Source organism: Mustelus asterias, chromosome 14 (genome assembly GCF_964213995.1).
Source record: "Mustelus asterias chromosome 14, sMusAst1.hap1.1, whole genome shotgun sequence".
NCBI lineage: Eukaryota > Metazoa > Chordata > Chondrichthyes > Carcharhiniformes > Triakidae > Mustelus > Mustelus asterias.
The window spans coordinates 104,305,523-104,331,933 of NC_135814.1; the positions used below are offsets into that span (position 1 = coordinate 104,305,523).

Genomic DNA, 26,411 nt, shown 5'->3' on the forward strand with positions numbered 1-26,411 from the left:
GGTGTGTGCAGTCCCGGTCTGTATATGAAGGTGTGTGCAGTCCCGGTCTGTATATGGAGGTGTGTGTAGTCCCGGTCTGTATATGGAGGGGTTTGCAGTCCCGGTCTGTATATGGAGGGGTTTCCCATTACCTGGGAAGGACGTCTCCGTGGCCCAGCTGACCCTCTTTGCCTCGTCCCCAGCTCCATAACTCGGACTGTAGTGAAGGTAAGTGTGCGTCAGCCTCGCTGCCGGGTGTGGGAGTCAGGCTCACCGACCGGATTCTTGCACGCCCAGCTTTCCTAAGGAGCCTCGGGGAGACTGAAAGAAAAAGACACGCTTGTTTATAGGTGCCAGGTGAATGCAGGAGTGCTGACTGCACTGATGCTCTGATACCGCTATGCACGACTGTGATTTAAACGCTCTTGGTTCAAGTGCGGCAGATCAGCCTCACGCGGCCCTGTTTTCTATCATCTGGAGTTGTTCTTTATCTGTTCAATATTTAAACAACAACCTATATTTATAAAGCACCTTATAATATAATGAAACATGCCAAGGTGCTTTACAGGACTGTTCTCAAACAAAGTGTGACACTAATCCACATATAGAATCCCTATCGCGCAGAAAAGGCCATTCGGCCCATCAAGCCTGCACCGACTGACAGAATATCTTACCCCGGCCCTCTCCCCTGCCCTATCCCTGTAACCCTCACACATTCACCATGGCTAATCCATCTAACCTACACATCTTTGGATGGAGATATATGGAAGATATTGAAGATAACAAATGGAGATGTTAGGTCAGATTACCTCTTGGTTAATTTTCAAGCGGTGTCATAAAGGGGGATTGCAAAGGAGATAAACATAGAATTCCTACAGAGCAGAAGGAGGCCATTTGGCCCATCGCATCTGCACCGACCACAATGCCACCCACGCCCTATCCCCATGTATTTACCTTAGCTAGTCCCCCTGACACTAAGGGGCGATTTACCATGGCCAATCCACCTAACCCAAACGTCTTTGGGCTGTGGGAGGAAACCAGAGCATCCAGAGGAAGCCCACGAAGACACAGGGAGAAGGTGCAGACTCCACACAGACGGTGACCTAAGACGCGAATCGAACCCGGGTCCCTGGTGCTGTGAGGCTGCAGTTCTAACCACTGCGCCATCGTGCTGCCCACAGAGAGGTTTAGGGAGGGAATTCCAGAGCTTGGGGCCCAGGTAACTGAAGGGCACCAATAGCAAAGCAATTCTCATTGAGAATTCACGGCAGGCAGGAATTCAAGGAGTGTAGAAATCTCAGGATTGTGGGGCTGGAGGAGATTACAGAGGTGGGGTAGACTGAAACAGTATACCATGCTAGTCTACCCAAGCCAGTGCCTCTTGTACATGCTGCTGGCCATCAGCACTATCTCTGCATTTGACAGGTAACAAGAGAAGGGAAAAATAGATATTTGTCAGTAGGGGCGGCACAGGGGTTAGCACTGCTGCCTTACAGCGCCAGGGACCCCGGGTCAATCCCTGGCTTGTGTGACTATCTGTAGAAATCATAGATATTTGTGGAGTCTGCACATTTTCCCTGTGTCTGCGTGGGTTTCCTCCAGGTGCTCCGGTTTCAAATCAAATAGAATCAAATAATCCTACAGTGCAGAAAGAGGCCATTCAGCCCCTCGAGTCTGCAACAATCACAATCCCACCCAGGCCCTATCCCCATAACCCCATACTTTTACTCTAGATAGTCCCCCTGACACTGAGGGGCAATTAAACATAGCCAATGCACCTAACCTGCACAAGTTTGGACTGTGGGAGGAAACCGGAGCACCCGGAGGAAACCCACGCAGACACGGGGAGAACATGCAAACTCCACACAGACAGTGACCCAAACTGAAATCGAACCTGGGTCCCTGGCACTGAGAGGCAGCAGTGCTAACCACTGCGTCACCCTCTTTCCTCCTACAGTCCAAAAATGTGCGGGTTAGGTTGATTGGCTATGCTAAATTGCCACTTAGTGTCAGAGGAATTAGCAGGTTAAATACTTGGGGTTATGGGAATGGGGCCTGGGTGGGATTGTGGTCGGTGCAAACTCGATGGGCCGAATGACCTCCTTCTGCACTGTAGGGGTTCTATTGGAGGGATTTGATTTAAGAAAAAGGGTGAGAATTTTAAAATTAAGGCATTGCTCGACAGGGAGCCGTTGTGGATCAGTGAGCATAGGGTGGGACTCGCTCTGAGATATGACATGACTAGCTGAATTCTGGATGACCTGGTTTACAGAGGGTTGGTTGAGGGAGAGCAACAAGGACTGCATTGAGTCTAGAGGTAACAAGACATAAATGAGGGTTTCAGCAACAGACGAGTGGAGGCAGGGGTGAGGTTAGGCGGTTTTCTGGAGGTGGAAACAGCTGGTCTTAGTGACAGTATTAATATGAGATCTGAGCTCATCTCAGGATCAAATATGAAATCAAGGTGGCAAACTGGCTTAATCACAAACTGTTGCCGAGCAGAGAGGACTCAGGAGGGTTCTGGAATCAAGTTTGGATCAAAGTTCAAAACAAAATGGCTTCAGTTGTCCCAATATTTAACATTTTTTTCATTCATTCACAAGATGTGAAGGGGAGGCGATGACCTAGTGGTATTATCGCTAGATTATTAATCCAGAAACTCAGCTAATGTTCTGGGGACCCGGGTTTGAATCCCACCACGGCAGATGGTGGAATTTGAACTCAATAAAAAATATCTGGAATTAAGAATCTACTGATGACCATGAAACTTGTTGGAAAAACCCATCTGGTTCACTAATGCCCTTTAGGGAAGGAAATCTGCCGTCCTTACCCGGTCTGGCCTACATGTGACCCCAGACCCTATATGTGACTCTTAACTGCCCTCTGAAATGACCAAGCAAGCCACTCAGTTCAAGGGCAACTAGGGATGTGCAATAAATGCTGGCCAGCCAGTGACACCCATGTCCTACAAATGAATAAAAGGACTGAAATGTGGGCGTCGCTGACTAGGCCAACATTTATTGCCCATCCCTAATTGCCCCTTGAGAAGGTGGTGGTGAGCTGCCGCCTTAAACTGCTGCGCTCCATGTGGTGTAGGTATATGCACAGTGCTGTTAGGGAGGGAGTTCCAAAATTTTGACCCAGTGACGGGTGATAGATTTTCAAGTCAGGATGGGGAGTGACTTGGAGGGAACTATCCCAAATATCTGCTGCCCTTGTCCTTCTAGATGGTAGAGATCGTGGGTTTGGAAGGTGCTGCCTAAGGAACCTTGGAGAGTTAGTGCAGGGCACCTTGTAGATGATGCACACGGCTGCCACTGTGTGTTGGTGGTGGATGTTAGAATGTAACTGGTGACAACTTTGTATTAGATGTAATGTGGCCAATGGTAACAAGCTGTAAGGGTTAGCTGACCCAGTAAACCATAGAACCAATTACAGAATGATGTGATGGTCAGCTGACTCATTATAAATAAGAACCTGTTGGGAATTGTGGAGAGCTTGGAGTGGCCCAGGGCGAGGCCCCAAGTTTGGAATAATGAAGTTTCTTTATTCAACGCTTTCTTTGATTTACAAGTTGGAGCAAGTTTTGTTATATCTTTATTGTCTGCATTTGAGGAGTTCTTTCTGAAGAAACAGTGGAGGGATTAAATGTTTGTAGAAGGGGTAGCAATCAAGCGAGGCTGCTTTGTCCTGGATGGTGTCGAGCTTCTTAAGTGTTGTTGGAGCTGCACCCATCCAGGCAAGTGGGGAGTATTCCATCCCACTCCTGACTTGTGCCTTGTAGATGGTGGACAGGCTTTGAGTGGGGGTGGAGGTGGGGGTCAGAAGGTGAAGAAATTTCTGCTCATCCAGCACTGGATAAGCAAGTCTGATAATTTAACAAAAATGGGGGGGTGGTAGGGAGCTGGAGCTGGGTGTGGTCAGTGTACAGGAGAAAACTAACGCTGTGATTTTCGATGATGTGGCTGAGAGACAGCGCGGTGATGAGAAATAGGAGGGGCCCAGGATAGATCCTTGGGGAACACCAGAGGCAACGGTGCAGGAGCAGAAAGAGAGGCCATTGCCAGTGCTTCACTGGATATGATTAGGTAGATAAGAATGAAACGGGGGGGGGGCAATCCCGTCCAGTAGTGAAAGGAGACAGGACAGTTAAAAAGTGTCTGAGGGGTAAAAAGAAAATAATTGCAGACAAATATAGCTCACTCAGGAATAGAACCAGAGTATCGCTGAGGTATTTCAGCTGTTTGATTTGGAATGTGGCAGAATAAACAGCTGAGCAGACTGATACTTGGGCACTAAAGTATCGGATAGCCATACTGAATTATAAAACTGAGCTAAAATCTTAATGTATCGTCAGATATCCATGAGTATCCGTCTATGTATCAGTGATTCGCGGATCCTCAAAACTGGTCAATATCATTTATTAGTGTCACAAGTACATTAACACTGCAATGAAGTCGCTGTGAAAATCCCCTAGTCGCCACGCCCCGGCGCCTGTTCGGGTACATTGAGGAAGAATTTAGCATAGCCAATGCACCTAACCAGCACATTTTTTGGGCTGTGGGAGGAAACCCATGCAGATACGGGGAGAACGTTCAAACTCCGCACAGATAGTCACCGAAGCCAGGATTCAAATCTGGGTCCCTGGCGCTCTGAGGCAGCAGTGCGAACCACCGTGTCACCATATTAAAAGAGTACAAATAATCATAGAATCCAGGGCAAAGCAGCCCCTTCCACAATTGTTCAATCCCTCCACCACCTGATGGACAGCGGCAGCCATGTCTACCATCCACAAGACGCACTGCAGCAACTCACCAAGGCTCCTTAGGCAGCACCTTCCAATCCATCTGGAAGGACAAGAGCAGCAGGTGTCTGGGAACACCACCACTTGGAAGTTTCTCTCTAAGTCACTCACCATCCTGACTTGAAAATACATCGGCCGTTCCTTCACTGTCGCTGGGTCAAAATCCTGGAACTCCCTCCCTAACAGCATTGTGGGTGTACCTATACCTCAGGGATGGCAGCGGTTCAAGAAGGCAGCTCACCACCACCTTCTCAAGGGGCAGTTAGTGATGGGCAATAAATGCTGGCCAGCCATTGACGCCCATGTCCCGTAAATAAATGAAAAAATTATCCAAGACAGTCGATTGACAACTGTTACAAACTTCACTATTCTGAGAAATGCAAGAAAGGCATGTCTGTATTTGCATTATTTAAAAAAGAATTCCAAAACACATTCCCTCGCTAGCTTTACGTTGTAACCTGTACCCACAGACTGTGTCCTGTTTGGCCAAACTCTGCCAGACACAGATGTGACATTCCTTTGAATATATATTGGAACACAGAATACTTAAACATCAATCTCCCAGAACTAAATTAGGTCTGATGTGGAGATGCTGGTGTTGGACTGGGGTGGGCACAGTAAGAAGTCTCACACCAGGTTAAAGTCCAACAGGTTTATTTGGAATCACGAGCTTTCGGAGCGCTGCTCCTTCCTCAGGTGAGTCCTCCACAGGCCAGCCAGTGACGCCCAGGTCCCACGAATGAACTTGTTGGACTGGAAATGGGTTAATATTGGCACCAACAGATGGAGGCAACTGCTGACCTTCCAACCTTGCTTCAATCCACGTAATCGAATATTGGGAGTCAACTTGAGGATTACCCAACATCAGTAATCTGTTGGAGAGAAGGCGGACTACAGAAAGGGAAGGCCCTGTTACGGCAGACTCCTTGACTACTTCAGGGGAGGGACAACTTGGTGCAGCGCACTCCTGACATCTTTGTATGTTCATACGTTCGGGGATGCGATCTGCCAACTGTGAGCAAATTGATTCTCGATACACTAAACTCGTCAATTCGATAACCCAGAACAAGTGTCAGGTATCGGGTATATTCATTTCAGGGAAATAAGAATAGTTTAGTTCGACCACAACTGAAACTTTCGCTGGTGATTACTCCCATTGTCCTCCTAACAATCAATCTCCTGCTCTGTCCAAGACCGCAAGAAACTACAAGCGTTGTGAATGTAGCCCAATCCATCACGCAAACCAGCCTCCCATCCATTGACTCTGTCTACACTTCCCGCTGCCTCGGGAAAAGCAGCCAGCATAATTAAGGACCCCACGCACCCCGGACATTCTCTCTCCCACCTTCTTCCATCAGGAAAAAGATACAAAAGTCTGAGGTCACGTACCAACCGACTCAAGAACAGCTTCTTCCCTGCTGCTGTCAGACTTTTGAATGGACCTACCTTGCATTAAGTTGATCTTTCTCTACACCCTAGCTATGACTGTAACACTACATTCTGCACTCTCTCCTTTCCTTCTCTATGAACGGTATGTTTTGTCTGCACAGCGCGCAAGAAACCATACTTTTCACTGTATGTTAATACATGTGACAATAATAAATCAAATCAAGTTCAACAGAGAAAATCACGGGTGTGGATCAGGGGGAGAGACGGTCGGCGGGTGAGGGGGGGCACGGTCGGCGGGTGAGGGGGGGCACGGTCGGCGGGTGGGGGGGGCACGGTCAGCGGGTGAGGGGGGGCACGGTCGGCGGGTGAGGGGGGGCACGGTCGGCGGGTGAGGGGGGGGCACGGTCGGCGGGTGAGGGGGGGCACGGTCGGCGGGTGAGGGGGGGGCACGGTCGGCGGGTGAGGGGGGGGCACGGTCAGCGGGTGAGGGGGGGCACGGTCGGCGGGTGAGGGGGGGGCACGGTCGGCGGGTGAGGGGGGGGCACGGTCGGCGGGTGAGGGGGGGCACGGTCGGCGGGTGAGGGGGGGGCACGGTCGGCGGGTGGGGGGGAGGCACGGTCGGTCCATTATGATTGGCAGAGGGCATCTACACAAATCATCCATCTGCCCTTTGCAGCGATGCTGCGGTTTTGGGACGATAGTTCCATTTGGACTGGTGACCTCTGCCTGAACCCCACCCTTGGCTTGCCGTGGTGCAGTACCTTGCGACAGAAGGCCTGGCAGAGACAGCCGGCGGCACATGCCTTCGGAGCCTTGCTCGCGGATATCCCCCAGGCTGAAGCTCTTTTTGTCGGGCATGCACTCCTCCATCTTCACCAGCTCCCCTCTGGTCTCCTTGTGCTGGATTCCGCTGCTGGCTGGGCTGCCGATGCAAGCGGCAACTGCACCCGGCGCCGGGTAGTAGTAATTCACCACTTTCCTGAGCGAGAGGGCTTCGTAGGTGGCGGCCACTCTCTCCCCCACCACTGAGGCGCAGGAGACCACCAGGTTGTTGAATGTGGAAGGGGCTGCAGACGAAGGGCTGGTGGGCTGGGTGCCCTCGAACGAGGGTAAGGGTGGCACGCAGGCAGGATGGGCGTTCTTCACTGAGCAGTCCAGCTGCGAGTTGTCCGACAGCTTTCTGAGGTACGCCTTCACCGCCTCTTCGTCGGGGTAGTGTGAACTCCGGGGCTTGGTGCTGTTTGCAGCCTCTCCGGGCTCCCGTGGCAGGTCGGGAGGTGCTCCCTCCCCAGCGGTACCCGGACCCCCTGCCCGTTCCGCCTCGTCGGCGGTGTCCAGCGCACGCTGGGGCTGAACGGACTGGGGAAGCTGGGAGCTGGCTGCCTGACGGTGAGGAGGCAGCTCGGGAGGGGGCTGGTCGGCAGGGGTGGGGGCAGAGGGCTCGGAGCTGGACAGCGCCATGCCCAGCGGGCAGTAGTGGCTGTCCGAGATGATCACGTGGTCTTCCTTGTCCGTCATGGTCAGCAGCAGCTGGTGACAGTGGCGGCATTTCTCTGAATTCTGCCTCTTCTCGTGCGGCCAGGGCCTCTGGACCAGCGCCAGGCTGTGGTGGGCACCGCAAGCGATCTGCATGACCGTCCGGCCGGCCAGGTGCTGCAGCTTCTGGGGCTTGGCCACGGGGAAGGCGGTGGTGACCAGGCCAAGTTGGCAGCCGCTGCCCCAGGCCCAAACCTCTCTCTTGGACGACAGGGCCAGGGTGTGCTGCTCCCCGCAGGCCAGCTGCACCGTCTTGGCCAGCTCGGGGGGGCTGGTTTCGGGGTCGCAGATTGTAACCAGAGTGGGGTTTGGGACCTGGCTCGGACCCTGGACTGCGCACTGGCAGGACGCATTCTCTCCCCACATGTACACGGCTCCATCCTGTGTCACTGCTCCGCTATGGAGGCTCCCGGCTGCCACGCTCGCCACGCGCAGGCCAGCTAATCCCGGCTCCAGAACGGGCACTGCCGAGTGACGGAGCTCACCCTCCGGTCTCCAGGGAAAGCGTCCAAAGCTGCAGACGTCTCCACCTGAAAAGAGAAAAGGATTTCAGGCTCCAGTTCACCAAAAGTACCCCGAGAAACGCCCCCAAGGTGTTACAGTGCTGGACAAGGTGATGGAGGTCAGGAGGGGTGAAGTGTGCACAGAGGAGGGATTGGGAATGAAACTTGGTGTCAAAACAAGCTTATATTTAATGGGAGAACAGCCAGGGGAGCGTTGGAACAGCCAACTATTGGGTTCCAAAGAGGACCATTATTGAACTTGAAACATGGGCGGCAAGGTGGCACAGTGTTTCGCACTGCTGCCTCGCAGCGCCAGGGACCCAGGTTCAGTCCCGGCCTCGGGTCACTGCCTGTGTGGAGTTTGCACATTCTCCCTGTGTCTGCATGGGTTTCCTCCGGGTGCTCCAGTTTCCTCCCACACACCAAATATGTGCGGGTTAACTGGGTTGGCCATGCTAAATTGCCCCTTAGTGTCCCAGGATGCGTGGATTAGAGGGATTAGTGGGGTAAATGTGTGGGGTTGTGGGAATAGGGCCTGGGTGGGATTGTCAGTGCAGACTCGATGGGCCGAATGGCCTCCTTCTGCGCCGTAGGGATTCTATGATTACTGGCCTTGTGGATTTCTACACTCTGCCCATCCCACTCATTATCCAGGCTGTTGGTATTTCCCCGTCGTTTCTCTGCCAGCCGGGCTTAGGCCTAAGGCTCCCCCACCTGCCCCCGGCCCAGTCTGCTCACCTTCTACCAGGAGCACGCCGTGTTCTGTCCCCAGGGCAACCTGCAACACCACCTTGCCACCCAGGCCAGGTAGATGCTCAGGGATTCCGGTGTTACCACACGCTGTCCAGACGTGCAGAATGCCTCGCTCCTGGGGGCTCTCTTCCTCTCTCGGGCTGAACAACATGAAATAAAAGAACAATTGAAACTCTCACAACACAAGTGGAACCACTGCACATTTTATTTTTGTCATTTTTAAACAGAAGCTTCCTTTGCTCTCTGGGGTCTAAACTCTTCCTGGTTGGATTGCCGTTCTTTTCCTGCTATTTATGTTTTTAGTTTTATTTTTAGCCATGAGGTGGCTGTCAGGTAAGATCCCTACCCACCTTGCTCTCCTAGACTCCAGCGGCACAGTGGTTTGCACTGCTGCCTCACAGCTCCAGGGTCCCGGGTTCAATTCCCGGCTTGGGTCACTGTCTGTGCGGAGTTTGCACATTCTCCCCGTGTCTGCGTGGGTTTCCTCCCACACTCCAAAGATGTGCGGATTAGGTGTGCATTGGCCATGCTAAATTGCCCCTTATTGTCCCAGGGTGCATAGGTTAGAGGGATTAGTGGGGTAAATATGTGGGGTGACCGGAATAGAGTCTAGGTGGGATTGTGGTCAGTGCAGACTCGATGGACCGAATGGCCTCGTGCACTTTAGGGATTCGATGAATTGAAAACCGTTTGGATCGGCAACCGTGCAGAGCAGTCTCGGTGTGGGTGGGACCACACCGGCTCAGTGTGTTGTCCCATTTCCTTTATGAAGGGGCGATATTCTCTGTAATTCCCAGCTCAATGCCTGGGAGCCTCTTCCTGTGCCCCTCTGTGTCTGGTCAGCCCGGAGACTTTCAATGGCACCTTTGGACGGCACGGTGGCACAGTGATTCGCACTGCTGCCTCACAGCGCCAGGGACGTGGATTTGATTCCCGGCTTGGGTCACTGTCTGTGTGGAGTTTACACATTCTCCCCGTGTCAGCGTGGGTTTCCTCCGGGTGCTCCGGTTTCCTCCCACCATCCAAAGATGTGCGGGTTAGGTGGATTGGCTGTATTAAATTTCCCCTTAGTGTCAGGGGGTTTAGCAGGGTAAATGCATGGGGTTATGGGGATAGGGCCTGGGTGGCATTGTGGTTGGTGCAGACTTGATGGGCCGAATGGCCTTATTGTGCACTGTAGGGAGTCTATGATTATATGATACCTTGTGTCCTGGCTGTCCATCAGTAAATCCTCCCCTCACTCTGCCTGTGCAGTCCAGCTCGCCATAGAATTCCATACAGATGAACCTTGAGAGAAGAAAATATTCATTTAAATGGGGCAACGAGTCACTCTGTCCGTGAGGCCAAGCACACTGCTGACCTCCCACCCTCCGTGTCCGATATAGAAAACAGTCCCTCTCCTCAGGTATTCCCCCCACTCTCTCTCAAACCTGCTAACCTCATTCCCACTCTTTCAAAAATGTATCCTTGCCTCTTCTGTCCTTGAAAACTACTTCCCCCGTCTCCAAAACCTCTTTCTTCCCTGTCCAAGTTACCTGCAAGTCCAAGTCTGAATCTCTCCAATCAGAATTCCCACCTGCACAAACGCTCCTTATCGAAGTCACGAGTGATGGTCTACGTGACTGGCCATAGGTCAACAACTTCATTTATCTAGCGTTTTTAATATACGGGGACCTTATGAAACATTATAAAATGGCCAAAACCATTATCAAAGAGGTCGGTTCAGCTACAACTCTCACCAACATTTACAGATGCACCATAGAAAGCATTCTTTCTGGTTGTATCACAGCTTGGTATGGCTCCTGCTCTGCCCAAGACCGCAAGAAACTACAAAAGGTCGTGAATGTTACCCAATCCATAATGCGAACCAGCCTCCCATCCATTCACTCTGTCTACACTTCCCGCTGCCTCGGAAAAGCAGCCAGCATAATTAAGGACCCCACGCACCCGGACATTTTCTCTTCCACCTTCTTCCGTCAGGAAAAAGATACAAAAGTCTGAGGTCACGTACCAACCGACTCAAGAACAGCTTCTTCCCTGCTGCTGTCAGACTTTTGAATGGACCTATCTTGCATCAAGTTGATCTTTCTCTGCACCCTAGCTATGACTGTAACACTACATTCTGCACTCTCTCCTTTCCTTCTCTATGAACGGTATGCTTTGTCTGTATAGTGCGCAAGAAACAATACTTTTCACCGTATCCCAATGCATGTGACAATAATAAATCAAATCAAAATCAAATCAATGGGAATTGATTTGGGAGGAAAGTGCAGTCGGGAGACGGAGCAGGGAGGGAATTCCAGAGCGAGGGGTCGAGACAACTGAAGTCGCAGCCACCAGTGGTGGAATGATTAAAGTCGGGATGCTCAAGAGGCCAGGCTTGAGAAGGATAGATCTCTCAGAGTTGTAGGGCAGGAGGAGATTACAGAGATAGGAACCAGACAAGGATGGCACGGTGGCACAGTGGTTAGCACAGTTGCTTCATAGCGGGGTTAGATTCTCGGCTTGGGTCACTGTCTGTGTGGAGTCTGCGCATTCTCCCCGTGTCTGCGTGGGTTTCCCCCGGATGCTCCGGTTTCCTCCCACAGTCTAAAGATGTGCGGGTTAGGGGGTTAACGGGATAAATGCGTGGGGTTGCGGGGATAGTGCGGGAGGGGCCAAGGTGGACCTGGGTAAGATGCTCTGTCAAAGAGTTGGCGCAGACTCGATGGGCTGAATGGCTTCCTTCTGCACTATAGGGATTCTATGTTTCAGCTGGACAATGAATGAGAGATACTGGAGGAGGATGGTGTGGACAACTGTTTCTACAAGTTCACCCGAAGTGACAGTCACTAAGCCCCGGCTATCTCCACCTCTGTAACATTTTTAAAATTCATTCGAGGGGCATGGGCATCGCTGGCTGGCCAGTATTCACTGCCCATCCCTAGTTGCCCTTAAGAAGGTGGTGGTGAGCTGCCTTCTTGAATCGCTGCAGTCCACGTGCTGTGGGTTGTCCCACAATGCTGTTAGGGAGGGAATTCCGGGATTTTGACCCAGCGACAGCGAAGGAACGGCAATATATTTCCAAGTCAGGATGGTGAGTGGTTTGGAGGGGAACTTGCAGGTGGTGGTGTCCCAATGTATCTGCTGCCCTTATCCTTCTAGATGGAAGTGGTCGTGGGTTTGGAAGGTGCTGCCTAAGGATCTTGGGTGAATTGCTGCAGTGCATCTTGTAGATGGTACACACTGCTGCTACTGAGCGTCAGTGGTGGAGGGAGTGGACGTTTGTGGATGTGGTGCCAATCAAGTGGGGCTGCTTTGTCCTGGATGGTGTCGAGCTTCTTGAGTGTCGTTGGAGCTGCACCATCCAGGCAAGTGGGGAGTATTCCATCACACTCCTGACTTGTGTCTTGTGGATGGTGGACAGGCTCTGGGGAGTCAGGAGGTGAGTTACTTGCTGCAGCATTCCGAGCCTCTGACCTGCTCTTGTAGTCACTCTGTTTATGTGGTGAGTCCAGTTGAGGTGCTGGTCAGTGGTAACCTCAAAGATATTGACAGTGGGGGGGTTCAGTGATGGTTACACCGTTGAATGTCATGGGGCAGTGGTCAGAGTCTCTCTTATTGGTGATGGTCATTGCCTGGCATTTGTGTGGCGTGAATGTTACTTGCCACTTGTCAGCCCAAGCCTGTCCAGATCTTGTTGCATTTGAACATGGACTGCTTCAGTCATCCAACTCTGGCCCTGCCTCAGCTCTTCTGCTGCGGAAACTCTCATCCATGCCCTTGTTACCTCCAGACCCGACAATCTACCACACTCCCCATCAGCCTCCTACTTTCTACCCTCTGTAAACATCAGGTTATCCAAAGCTCAGCTGCCTTGTCCCCGAGCCTGCACCAACTCCTGTTTATCCCTCACCCTCTGCGTTGACTGGCCGACACTGGCTCCCAGCCCCTCAGTGCCTCCATTTTAAAATTCCCATCTTCGTTTTCAAATCCCTCTGTGGCCTCATCCCTGCGTATCTCCATAACCTCATCCATTCCAATAACGCTCCGAGATCTTGGCATTCCTCCAACCCTGGCTTCTCTGCACATTCCCCCTGTTTTTTTTCACATCAGGGGTAGCCATTCCTTCAGCTGTCTGGGTCCAAGGCTGTGGAATTCTTTCTCAAAACCTCTCCAGCTCCCTATCCTCCTTTCAGTAGGATACCTCTGTGAGTCAGTTGTCCTAACTTGATTTGACATCAGTTTTTTTACATGCAAACATAGGAGCTAACAGCAGGAGGAGGCCACTCAGCCCATCGAGCCTGCTCCATCATTCAATAAGACCATGGCAGGTCTGATTGCACCACACAAGCCTAGCCTATCCAAATCTTCGCCATAAGATGGCCCGCTATGAGTTTAGCAAACTGCTTCTGCATTTACATCCATCCTTCCATAAGGAGACCAATACTGTACACAGTCCTCCAGATGTGGTCTCATCAATACTCTGTACAATCAAAGCACAGCCTCTTTGCTTTTATATTCAACTCCCCTCACAATAAACGATAACATTCTATTCGCTTTCCCAATAACTTGCTGTTCCTGTTGTGATAACCCCCCCCACGAGGTCCATGGGGATTCACTGATTGATCTCCCTTTGGGGCTGGTTGAGTACGAGTTCACCTGGTAACAGGCAGTGGCCTGCCCATCTGGAACTTATTACCTGAGCTTTTCAGAAGGCAGGCCCTGGACTGGGCCTGCTGAATTGTAGTCACAGGCAGGGACCAGTGTGTGTACACCACAGTAGTGTTTCACTCACAATCCTGACTTGGAAATATATCGGCCATTCCTTCACTGTCGCTGGGTCAAAATCCTGGAGCTCCCTCCCTAACAGCACAATGGGTGTACCTACACCACACAGACTGTGACAGTTCAAGAAGGTGGCATACCACCATCCTGACAAGGGCAATGAGGGTGGGCATCAAATGCTGGCTTAACCAGTGATGTAACTTGCACTCACATTGTAACTCTACTCACATTGCCTGTACCTTTAAGACTTGGTTACCTGTAAAGACTCGCATTCCACCCATTATCTTGTAAATTGAGTTAGTGTCTTTATATGCCCTGTTTGTGAACAGAACTCCCTCTTACCTGAAGAAGGGGCTTGGGGCTCTGAAAGCTCGTGCTGCCAAATAAACCTGTTGGACTTTAACCTGGTGTTGTGAGGCTTCTTATTGTGCTTACCCCAGTCCAACGCCGGCATCTCCACATCTTAACCAGTGATGCCCACATTCTGTGAAAGAATTGTTTTTAAAACTGCCCTCTAAAATGGCCCAGCAAAAAAGGATAAGAGTAATAAAAGCAGACTGACTCTTCCTAACAGCGCTGTGGGAGTACCGTCAATAGACAGACATTAGTTCACGAAGGCAGCTCTCTATTCAGAATCACAGAATCCTACAGTGCAGAAGAGGCCCTTCGGCCCATCGAGTCTGCACTGACGCATGAAAGGCCCTGACCTGCCAACCTAATCCCACTGGCCAGCACTTGGCCCATAGCCCTGAATGTTATGATGTGCCAAGGGCTCAACCCGCCTCCACCACCCTCCCAGGCAGCGCATTCCAGACCCTCACCATCCTCTGAGTAAAAAAGTTTTTCCGCAAATCCCCCTAAACCTCCCACCCCTCACTTTTAACTTGTGTCCCCTGGTGACTGACCCTTCAACTGAGGGGAACAGCTGCTCCCTATCCACCCTGTCCATGTCCCTCACAATCCTGAACACCTCGATCAGGTCGCCCCTCAGTCTTTTCTGCTCCAATGAAAACAACCCAAGCCTATCCAACCTCTCTTTATAATTTAAATGCTCCGTCCCAGGCAGCATCCTAGTGAATCTCCTCCGCACTCCCTCCTGAGCAATCACATCCTTCCTATAATGTGGCAACCAGAACTGCACACAGTGCTCCAGCTGTGGCCTCACCAAAGTTCTATACAACTCCAACATGACCTCTCTGCTTTTGTAATCTATACCCCAATTGATAAAGGCGAGTGCGCCATATGCCCTTTTCACCACCCTATTAACCTGCCTGTCCGCCTTTCGAGATCTGTGGACAAACACGGCAAGGTCCCTTTGTTCCTCGGAATGTCCCAGTGTCAGACCTTTCACTTCTTTGTCAAATGACTCTCTTCTCAAGGGATGGGCAATAAATGGTGGTTTTGCCAGTGATGCCCACAGTACAAAACTGAATTTAAAACACATACACACCCCGCACACACACTCCCCGCACGCACACACACACTCCCGCACGCACGTGCGCATGCATACACACGAACGCACGCGCACACACACACATGCGGGCGTGCGCACACATACACACCCCCCCCCGCACGCACATACACGCACGTGCACATGCATACACATGAATGCATGCACACACGCGGGCGTGCGTGCACATACATGTGCATACACATGTGCACACGTGCACACACACGTGCACATGTGCATGCACACACGCACGCACATACACGTGCATTTTCAAAGAACACGGTATTCTAATTTCTCTCAGGATTTCACACTCTCCCACCTGCCTCCTGGGCCTTCCATGTTGTGTGTGTTAATGCCCGCCAGGTTATTTGACTCCAGCGGGGTGCATAAACAAAGGGAGAGGTCAAACACTGCCTGTTAGAGACAGACTAGAACGGTGCACTGCAGGAATGTTCCACGTTGAGCCTCCATTCCCTGGAAGCTGCCACTACACAACAGACCACAGCAAGCTTTCACACCAAAATATTAACTGGAAGTTAAATTGGGCAAAAAGTAACCGAAGAGGCAGATGTGATATCCAAAAGGTCTTCGATAAGTATCGTGCCCTTCTGACTGTCAATGTTGGTGGAGTCAGCAAGCCGGCCACTAAACAGAAAGCAGCGGGTCAGGGTTAAACTACTCAGACAGATAAATGGATGGAAGTAATGTTCCCCGGGGATCAGTGCTGGCACCACTGTTGTTCAAAACTTCGACAGCTTGAACTCGGGAATACAAACACAGAAACGAGGCCATTCGGCCCTTCAAGCCTACTCTGTCATTCAGTCAGATCATGGCTGCTACTCTCTCTCAATGCCATATTCCTGCATTCCCCCCATACCCTTGGATGCCATTAAAATAAAATAAAAATCTCTCTCGAATACATTCCCTGTATTCAATAACATGGCCTCCACAGTCTTCTGTGGCAGTGAATTCCGTGGTTCACCAGCCTCTCAGTGAAGACATTTGTCCTCATCTCAGTCCTAGATGGTCTACCCTGTATCCTGAGACTGGGCCCCCTGGTTCCAGATTCCCCAACCAGGGAAAACATCCTCCCAGCATCGAGTCTGTTCAGCCCTGTTAGAATTTTATACGTTTCAATCAGATGAATTCTCATCCTTCTTGGCACAGTGGTTAGCACTGCTACCTCACTGCGCCACCGACCTGGGTTCGATTCCCAGCTTGGGTCATTGTGTGGAGTTTGCACGTTCTCCCCATGTCTGCGTGGGTTTCCTCCGGGTGCTCCGGTTTCCTTCCACAGTCTGAGAGATGTGCTGGTTAGGTGCTAAATTCTCCCTCAGTGTTACCCGAATAGGCGCCGGAGTGTGGCGACTAGGGGATTTTCACAGTAACTTCATTGCAGTGTTAATGTAAGCTGACTTGTCACTAATAAATAAACTTAAACTTCCAGTGAGTACAGGCCCAGTTGAACCAATCTCTCCTCATCAGAACTGGAAGACACATTTCAAAATTTCCAGTCCACACCAAACTTGGGTGGAAGCAGACTACTGCAGATGCTGGAAATCTGAAAGAAAACCAGAAATGCTGGAAATAGTCAGCAGGTCTGGCAGCTTCTGTGGAGAGAGTCTGTTTTTAGACCAGATTAGGGTGGGTAGTTAACACAAAGAAAGGACATGTCAACATGCAAGAGGACAGGAAAAAACTTGCAGCCTGTGCGTCTGTGGAGGTGGATTTTGGGAGGGTGAATAAGGAGATCGCCCACTGCTTGGAAAATATGAAGCAAAATAAGATTCTGCAGTAAAGGGATATCGGGTGACTTACTCCATGACAAAAAGTCAAATACAGAAATACAAACAACACACAAAAATACAAAGCAGCAAAGCCACGTTAAACTTGTGCATAACTTTGCTAAGAGCACAATTAAGAGCATTATGAACACGACAAAATGGATATGCAAAGGTGTAAAAGTAATTTGTAATGGTGACGAAGAACCAGAATAACTCTGAGGAAAGGCTAAAGAGACAAGGGCCCATGTCTCTGTACAGGAGAAAGCGGTGCGTTGACCGGATAGAAGTCTTCAAGATAATACCCCCACCCGAGAGGTAGAACAGGGCAATATTAACACTTAACCCCACCACTACTGTACCCCAGTGTTTTAGAGTGACAGACCCGTCCCCACCAGTACTGTACCCCAGTTTTATACAGTGACAGACCCGTCCCCACCAGTAGTGTAGCCCAGTGTTATACAGTAACAGACCTGTCCCCAGCAGTACTGTACCCCAGTGTTATACAGTGACAGACCCGTCCCCACCAGTACTGTACCCCAGTGTTATACAGTGACAGACCCGTCCCCACCAGTAGTGTAGCCCAGTGTTGTACAGTCACAGAACCGTCCCCACCAGTACTGTACCCCAGTGTTATACAGTGACAGACCCATCCCCATCAGTACAGTACCCCAGTGTTATACAGTGACAGACCCGTCCCCACCAGTACTGTACCCCAGTGTTATACAGTGACAGACCCGTCCCCACCAGTACTGTACCCCAGTGTTATACAGTGACAGACCCGTCCCCACCAGTACTGTACCCCAGTGTTATACAGTGACAGACCCGTCCCCACCAGTACTGTACCCCAGTGTTATACAGTGACAGACCCGTCCCCACCAGTACTGTACCCCAGTGTTATACAGTGACAGACCCGTCCCCACCAGTACTCTACCCCAGTGTTATACAGCGACAGACCCGTCCCCACCAGTACTGTACCCCAGTGTTATACAGTGACAGACACGTCCCCACCAGTACTGTACCCCAGTGTTATACAGTGACAGACCCGTCCCCACCAGTACTGTACCCCAGTGTTATACAGTGACAGACCCGTCCCCACCAGTACTGTACCCCAGTGTTATACAGTGACAGACCCGTCCCCACCAGTACTCTACCCCAGTGTTATACAGCGACAGACCCGTCCCCACCAGTACTGTACCCCAGTGTTATACAGTGACAGACCCGTCCCCACCAGTACTGTACCCCAGTGTTAGACAGTGACAGACCCGTCCCCACCAGTACTGTACCCCAGTGTTATACAGTGACAGACCCGTCCCCACCAGTACTGTACCCTAGTGTTATACAGTGATAGACCCGTCCCCACCAGTACTGTACCCCAGTGTTATACAGTGACAGAACCGTCCCCACCAGTACTGTACCCGTGTTATACAGTGACAGACCCGTCCCCACCAGTACTGTACCCCAGTGTTATACAGTGACAGACCCGTCCCCACCAGTACTGTACCCCAGTGTTATACAGTGACAGACCCGTCCCCACCAGTACTGTACCCCAGTGTTATACAGTGACAGACCCGTCCCCACCAGTACTGTATCCCAGTGTTATACAGTGACAGACCCGTCCCCACCAGTACTGTACCCCAGTGTTATACAGCGACAGACCCATCCCCACCAGTACTGTACCCCAGTGTTATACAGTGACAGACCCGTCCCCACCAGTACTGTACCCCAGTGTTATACAGTGACAGACCCGTCCCCACCAGTACTGTACCCCAGTGTTATACAGTGACAGACCCGTCCCCACCAGTACTGTACCCCAGTGTTATACAGTGACAGACCCGTCCCCACCAGTACTGTATCCCAGTGTTATACAGTGACAGACCCGTCCCCACCAGTACTGTACCCCAGTGTTATACAGTGACAGACCCGTCCCCACCAGTACTCTACCCCAGTGTTATACAGCGACAGACCCGTCCCCACCAGTACTGTACCCCAGTTTTATACAGTGACAGACCCATCCCCACCAGTACTGTACCCCAGTGTTAGACAGTGACAGACCCGTCCCCACCAGTACTGTACCCCAGTGTTATACAGTGACAGACCCGTCCCCACCAGTACTGTACCCCAGTGTTATACAGTGATAGACCCGTCCCCACCAGTACTGTATCCCAGTGTTATAGTGACAGACCCGTCCCCACCAGTACTGTACCCCAGTGTTAGACAGTGACAGACCCGTCCCCACCAGTACTGTACCCCAGTGTTATACAGTGACAGACCCGTCCCCACCAGTACTGTACCCCAGTGTTATACAGTGACAGACCCATCCCCACCAGTACTCTACCCCAGTGTTATACAGCGACAGACCCGTCCCCACCAGTACTGTACCCCAGTGTTATACAGTGACAGACCCGTCCCCACCAGTACTGTACCCCAGTGTTATACAGTGACAGACCCGTCCCCACCAGTACTGTACCCCAGTGTTATACAGTGACAGACCCGTCCCCACCAGTACTCTACCCCAGTGTTATACAGCGACAGACCCGTCCCCACCAGTACTGTACCCCAGTGGTATACAGTGATAGACCTGTCCCCACCAGTACTCTACCCCAGTGTTATACAGCGACAGACCCGTCCCCACCAGTACTGTACCCCAGTGTTATACAGTGACAGACCCGTCCCCACCAGTACTGTACCCCAGTGTTATACAGTGACAGACCCGTCCCCACCAGTACTCTACCCCAGTGTTATACAGCGACAGACCCGTCCCCACCAGTACTGTACCCCAGTGTTATACAGTGACAGACCCATCCCCACCAGTACTGTACCCCAGTGTTATACAGTGACAGACCCGTCCCCACCAGTACTGTACCCCAGTGTTATACAGTGACAGACCCGTCCCCACCAGTACTGTACCCCAGTGTTATACAGTGACAGACCCATCCCCACCAGTACTGTACCCCAGTGTTAGACAGTGACAGACCCATCCCCACCAGTACTGTACCCCAGTGTTATACAGTGACAGACCCGTCCCCACCAGTACTGTACCCCAGTGTTATACAGTGACAGACCCGTCCCCACCAGTACTGTACCCCAGTGTTATACAGTGACAGACCCGTCCCCACCAGTACTGTACCCCAGTGTTATACAGTGACAGACCCGTCCCCACCAGTAGTGTACCCCAGTGTTATACAGTGACAGACCCGTCCCCACCAGTACTGTACCCCAGTGTTATACAGCGACAGACCCGTCCCCACCAGTACTGTACCCCAGTGTTATACAGTGACAGACCCATCCCCACCAGTACTGTACCCCAGTGTTACAGAGTGAGAGATGTGACGGTGAGTGTGTTTCTGGGGTGCAATGCTGGGGGAGTCTGTCTGGGGGAGGGGGGGGGGGGGAGTCTGTCTGGGGGTGTCTCTCTCTCTCTCTGGGGGGGAGTCTGTCTGGGGGAGTCTCTCTCTCTCTCTCTGGGGCCTCACCTGCCGCTCTCCCATGCTCGATCCTCGGTTCTCCCCCCGGATTCCCCGCCGCTGGGTCTGCTCGATCCTCCACCAGAGGCCGGCGCGGCCTAAACTGCAGCCGAGAGAGGCCAGAACACACGGGGCAGCGCAGCAAGCGCGTTTCGAAATGGGGAGGCAGAGAGAGAGAGGCTGCAGGGTGGCTGATGCTGCCAAGCTGCTGCAGGGTGGCTGTGTTCCCATTGTGTTCCTCTCTTTACATTGTGTTCCCTGTTTAATTCGGTTCCTGGATTACACTGAGTTCCCATTTTTACACTGTTTTCCTTGTTTAAATTCTGTTCCTGGATCACACTGTTTCCCTGAAATTACACTTTGTTCCTCTTTCTACGTTGTGTTTCTGGAATTAAATTATGTACCTGTGTTTACACTGTGTTCCCCTTTTAAGTTTAAGTTTATTTATTAGTCACAAGTAAGGCTTACATTAACACTGCAATGAAGTTACTGTGAAAATCCCCTAGTTGCCCCACTCTGGCGCCTGTTCGGGTACACTGAGGGAGAATTTAGCACGGACAATGCACCTAACCTTTCAGTGCATTTCAGTCTTTTGGACTGTGGCAGGAAACTGGAGCACCCGGAGGAAACCCACGCAGACACGGGGAGAACGTGCAGACTCCGCGCAGACAGTGACCCAAGCCGGGAATCGAACCCGGGTCCCTGGCGCTGAAGGCAGTCGTGCTAACCACTGTGCCACCGTTTTGCATTGTGTTCCTGGTTTGAATTGGGTTCGTGGATTACATTGTCTTCCCCTTTTTACATTGTGTTCCTGGTTTGAATTGTAAATATAGAAACATAGAAACCAGAAGCAGGCTCTTTGAACCTGCTTCGCCATTCATTTTGATCATGACTGATCATCAAATTCAATATCCTGCTTCCCCCCATATCCCTTGATCCCTTTAACCCCAAGAGCTATATCTAATTTCTTCCTGAAATCACACAACATTTTGGCCTCAACTATATTTGGTGGTCGTGAATTCCACACATTCACCACCCTCGGGGTGAAGAAATTTCTCCTCACCTCAGTTCTAAAAGGTTTACCCCTCACCCTCAAACTATGACCCCTAGTTCTGGACTCCCCCACCATTGGGAATATTCTTTCTGAATCTACCCTGTCTAACACTGTTAGAATTTTATAAGTTTCTATGAGATCCCCTCTCACTCTTCTAAACTCCAGTGAATATAATCCTAACCGACTTAGTCTCTCCTCATCTGACAGACCTGCCATCCTAGGAATCAGCCTGATAAACCTTCGCTGCATTCCCTCTATAGCAAGGACATTCTTCCTCAGATAAGGACACCAAAATTGCACATTTCCAGCTCGGGTCACTGTCTGTGCAGAGTCTGCACATTCTCCCCGTGCCTTCATGGGTTTCCTCCGGGTGCTCCGGTTTCCTCCCACAGTCCAAAGATGTTTGGGCTAGATGGATTGGCCATGCTAAATTGCCCCTTATTGTCAGGGGGACTAGCTAGGGTAAATGCATGGGGTTATGGGGATAGGGCCTGAGTTGGATTGTGGTCAGTGCAGACTTGATGGGCCGAATGGACTCTTTCTGCACTGTAGGGATTCTACAATTCTATGATTCTATCATTCAATATTCGAGGTGTGGTCTCACTAACACTCTATGCAATTGCAGCAAAACATCCCTATCCCTATACTCGCTATGAAGGCCAACATACCATTTGCCTTCTTTACTTTCAGTGTACCTAAGTGCTTACTTTCAGCGACTGATGCACGAGGACTCCAAGGTCTCGTTGAGTATCCACCTCTCTCAATTTACACCCATTCAAGTAATAATCTGTCTTCCTATTATTGCTTATAATTATTGCATCTAATTGTAGTCCCTGGATTACATTGTGTTCCTGCGTCTACATCAGGTTCCTGTGTCTCCGATGGTGAGGGAGTCCATAACTAGGGGTCATAGTTTGAGAATAAGGGGGAAACCTTTTCGGACTGAGGTGAGGAGAAATTTCTTTACCCAGGGAGTGCTGTATCTCTGGAATTCACTGCTACAGAAATAGTTGGGGCCAAAACGTTGTGTGATTTCAAGAAGAAATTAGATATTGCTCTTGGGGCTAAAGGAATAAAAGGATATGGGTGGGAAGACGGGATCAGGATATTGAATTTGATGATCAGCCATGATCAAAATGAATGGCGGAGCAGGCTCAAAGGGCTGAATGGCCTCCTCCTGCTTCTAGTTTCTATGTTTATATCTCTATGTTTGCCTGTGTTTACATTGTGTTCCTGGAGTACATTCTGTTCCTGGATTACATTGTGTTCCTGGAGTACATTGTGTTCCTGGATTATATTGTGTTCCTGGAGTACATTCTGTTCCTGGAGTACATTCTGTTCCTGGATTACATTGTGTTCCTGGAGTACATTGTGTTCCTGGATTATATTGTGTTCCTGGAGTACATTCTGTTCCTGGAGTACATTCTGTTCCTGGATTACATTGTGTTCCTGGAGTACATTGTGTTCCTGGATTATATTGTGTTCCTGGAGTACATTCTGTTCCTGGAGTACATTGTGTTCCTGGATTATATTGTGTACCTGTGTTTACATTGTGTTCCTGGAGTACATTCTGTTCCTGGATTACATTGTGTTCCTGGATTACATTGTGTTCCTGGATTACATTGTGTTCCTGGAGTACATTCTGTTCCTGGATTACATTGTGTTCCTGGATTACATTCTGTTCCTGGAGTACATTCTGTTCCTGGAGTACATTCTGTTCCTGGAGTACATTCTGTTCCTGGAGTACATTCTGTTCCTGGATTACATTGTGTACCTGTGTTTACATTGTGTTTCCCTTTAGTTGGAGGCTGCTGTTTGGAGGCAAGGAAGGAAATTGCAGTGGCTCTGACCCAAATTTTTAATTCCTCCTTGGCCACCGGGGAGGTGCCAGAGGATTGGAGAACAGCTAATGTAGTTCCACTATTTAAGAAAGGTTGTAGAGTCAAACCAGGGAATTAAAGACCAGCGGGTCTCACGTCTGTGATTGGGAAACTACTGGAGAAGATTCTGAAGGGGAGAATCTATCTCCATTTGGAGAGGCAAGGTTTGATCAGGGACAGTCAGCATGGTTTTGTCAGTGGAACGTCATGCCTAACAAATTTGATTGAATTTTTTGAGCATGTAACCAAGTGTGTGGATGAGGGTAGTGTGGTTGATGTAGTTTACATTGATTTCAGCAAAGCCTTTGACAAAGTCCCACATGGAGACTTATTAAGAAGGCTAATGCACATGGGATACAGGGTGATCTGACAAGGTGATGTTGCCTCTTATCTGCCGCACAGTCTGTTTTAACCTTTATATGGTGGACAAATAACTACAAGTAGATGTCTTATTAGTACAACCAATATTCATTTAAACCCACACAATCAATAATCACCCACCCAACCAATGATAAGTTACCTTACAGGAAAATACTAAAGTTCAAGTCCAATACAAGACCTTGATTTAACTTTGCGTGACTGGCAAGTACCCAAGCAGATATTGGCCTTTATCTATGCGCTGGTCTCGGTAGTCGTCTGCGTAGTCTGATCCTTTGGTCTGGTCTGGCACTCTGACTCTGGACTTCCTTCCTTCCTTCTTGGGTGTGGTGGCTCTCCTCGTGCTGGTTGTCGCTGGCGATGGTCACCGTTGTTGTAGCTCGTTCATGGGGTCAGAGAGAGAGAGAGAGCGAGAGAGAGAGCAAAAGAAAGAGAGAGAGAGATTCCTGGTTGTGCAGCACCCTTTATACCCTGTTGGGTTTCACGCCCCTTTTGGCCATTGCCAATCAATCGATCAGGACTTGATCACCCTGATCGATAAGAGTCCAATCAGGTGCTGCCACACCGATCTCTGGCTGTGTACCCAACGGCCATGTCTGTAGGTGCTGGAGGCACATAGGTCACACACCTCCCTCCCAAATAAGGGGTCACGGTGCCCTCATGTCTGGTAAACAATCCAGGGTGACCAGAAAGTCTCTTTCATCCTGGAGATGAAACAACCCAGTGTGACCATAAAGTCCCTTTCATCCTGGAGATGACCCATATCCTGTTTATTTACTCGTCAGGGTTGCAGCCCGTTTATCTCTGTCTTTTAAACTGTAGCCTGTCGTTTTAGTTCTTGCCCAATTGTCCCAGAGTGCTTTGCAAATCGCCATTTTAGATGGCCCGTTTGGCCACAGTGGATACATAATTACTTAGCGGTAGGAGACAGAGAGTGGTGGCAGACGGCTGCTTTAGTGACTGGAGATCAGTGACCAGTGGCATACCACAGGGGCCCCCTATTTTTCGTCATTTATATCAATGACATAGATGGCTATGTGGGGGGTAGGATCATACGTTTGCCGATGACACAAAGATTGGCCGGGTGGTTAACAGTGAGGTTGAGTGACTTGGGTTGCAGGAAGATATTGACCAGATGGTCAAATGGGTGGAGAAGTGGCAGATGGAATTTAACCCTGAAAAGTGTGAGATGATTCACTTTGGAAGGAGTAATTTGACAAGGAAGTATACTGTGAAAGGTCTGACACTGGGAAGTTCCGAAGAACAAAAGGACCTTGGTGTGTTTGTCCACAAATCACTGAAGGCGGAAAGGCAGGTTAGTAGGATGGTGAAAAAGGCACATGGGATACTCGCCTTTATCAATCGGGGTATAGATTACAAAAGCAGGGAGGTCATGTTGGAGTTGTATAGAACTTTGGTGAGGCCACAGCTGGAGCACTGTGTGCAGTTCTGGTCGCCACATTATAGGAAGGATGTGATTGCGCTGGAGAGGGTGCAGAGGAGATTCACCAGGATGCTGCCTGGGATGGAGCATTTAAGTTATGAAGAGAGGTTGAATTGGCTTGGGTTGTTTTCTCTGGAGTAGAGAGGATTGAGGGGCGACCTGATTGAGATGTACAAGATTATGAGGGGCATGGACAGGGTGGATAAGGAGCAGCTGTTCCCCTGAGCTGAAGGGTCAGTTACGAAGGGACACAAGTTCAAAGTGAGGGGTGAGAGGTTTAGAGGGGATTTGAGGAAAATCTTTTTTTACCCAGAGGGTGGTGACAGTCTGGAGTGCGCTGCCTGGGAGGTGGGTGGAGGCGGGATGCCTCACATCCTTTAAAAAGTATTCGGATGAGCTCTTGGCACATCATAACATTCAAGTCTATGGGCCAAGTGCTGGCAAGTGGGATTAGGTGGACAGGTCAGGGCCTTTCATGCGTCAGTGCAAACTCGATGGGCCAAAGGGCCTCTTCTGCGCTGTAGTATTCTGTGATTCTGTGAATTGTGTTCCTGTGTTTTTATTCTTGATTTGATTTTTGATTTGATTTGATTTATTATTGTCACAAGTATTGGGATACAGTGAAAAGTATTGTTTCCTGCGCGTTATACAGACAAAGCATACCATTCATAGAGAAGGAAAGGAGAGAGTGCAGAATGTAGTGTTACAGTCATAGCTAGGGTGTAGAGAAAGATCAACTTAATGCGAGGTAGGTCTGTTCAAAAGTCTGACAGTTCTGTTCCTGGATTACATTGTCTACCTGTATTTATATTGGGTTCCTCTTTTTACATTGGGTTTCTGGTTTGCAGTGTGTTCCTAGAATTAAATTGTCTACCAGTATTTACACTGTGTTCCTCTTTATACAATGTATTCCAGGAATTACATTGTCTTCCTTGATTATATTGTGTTCTTGGATTACAATGTGATCCTGGATTACGTTGTTGTTGTGTTTTGGAGAAATGACGCTGGGAAGCAAAAATAACAAAGCTTTCTATACAAGTTTGTGTTCACTTATATGGATGCTCCTTCGCCGTGGCAATTTCCACGGTGAACATCACTTCTGGGAAATAGATGGATATATTAACAAACAGTGCTTAGAGCTGCTGCCGAGAATCAATATTAATATGTAATATTTCCTCCCTCTTTAAACTGTACATCCCCAACAAATTCAAACAAGTGCAACAATA

At 50.1% G+C, this 26,411-nt stretch overlaps 1 protein-coding gene across 5 annotated transcripts in view; it reads right to left on the reverse strand.

Annotated features, from left to right (window-relative positions):
* Positions 1-20,577, reverse strand: part of als2b (alsin Rho guanine nucleotide exchange factor ALS2 b) — a 123,316-nt gene extending 102,739 nt beyond the window's left edge. For 4 of the 5 annotated variants that reach the window (XM_078229082.1, XM_078229080.1, XM_078229081.1 and 1 more), the window contains exons 1-5: positions 20,439-20,577; positions 10,167-10,251; positions 8,950-9,104; positions 6,934-8,238; positions 132-300 (exon numbers count right to left, since the gene is read on the reverse strand). In XM_078229082.1, coding sequence (XP_078085208.1) covers positions 132-300; positions 6,934-8,238; positions 8,950-9,104; positions 10,167-10,186 — 1,649 coding nt within the window. In that variant the 5' untranslated portion in view covers positions 10,187-10,251; positions 20,439-20,577. Of the gene's footprint in view, positions 1-131; positions 301-6,933; positions 8,239-8,949; positions 9,105-10,166; positions 10,252-16,885; positions 16,940-20,438 lie in introns of all 5 variants that reach the window. The other variant, XM_078229079.1, reaches the window with a different exon arrangement.
* Positions 20,578-26,411: the final 5,834 nt, after the last annotated feature.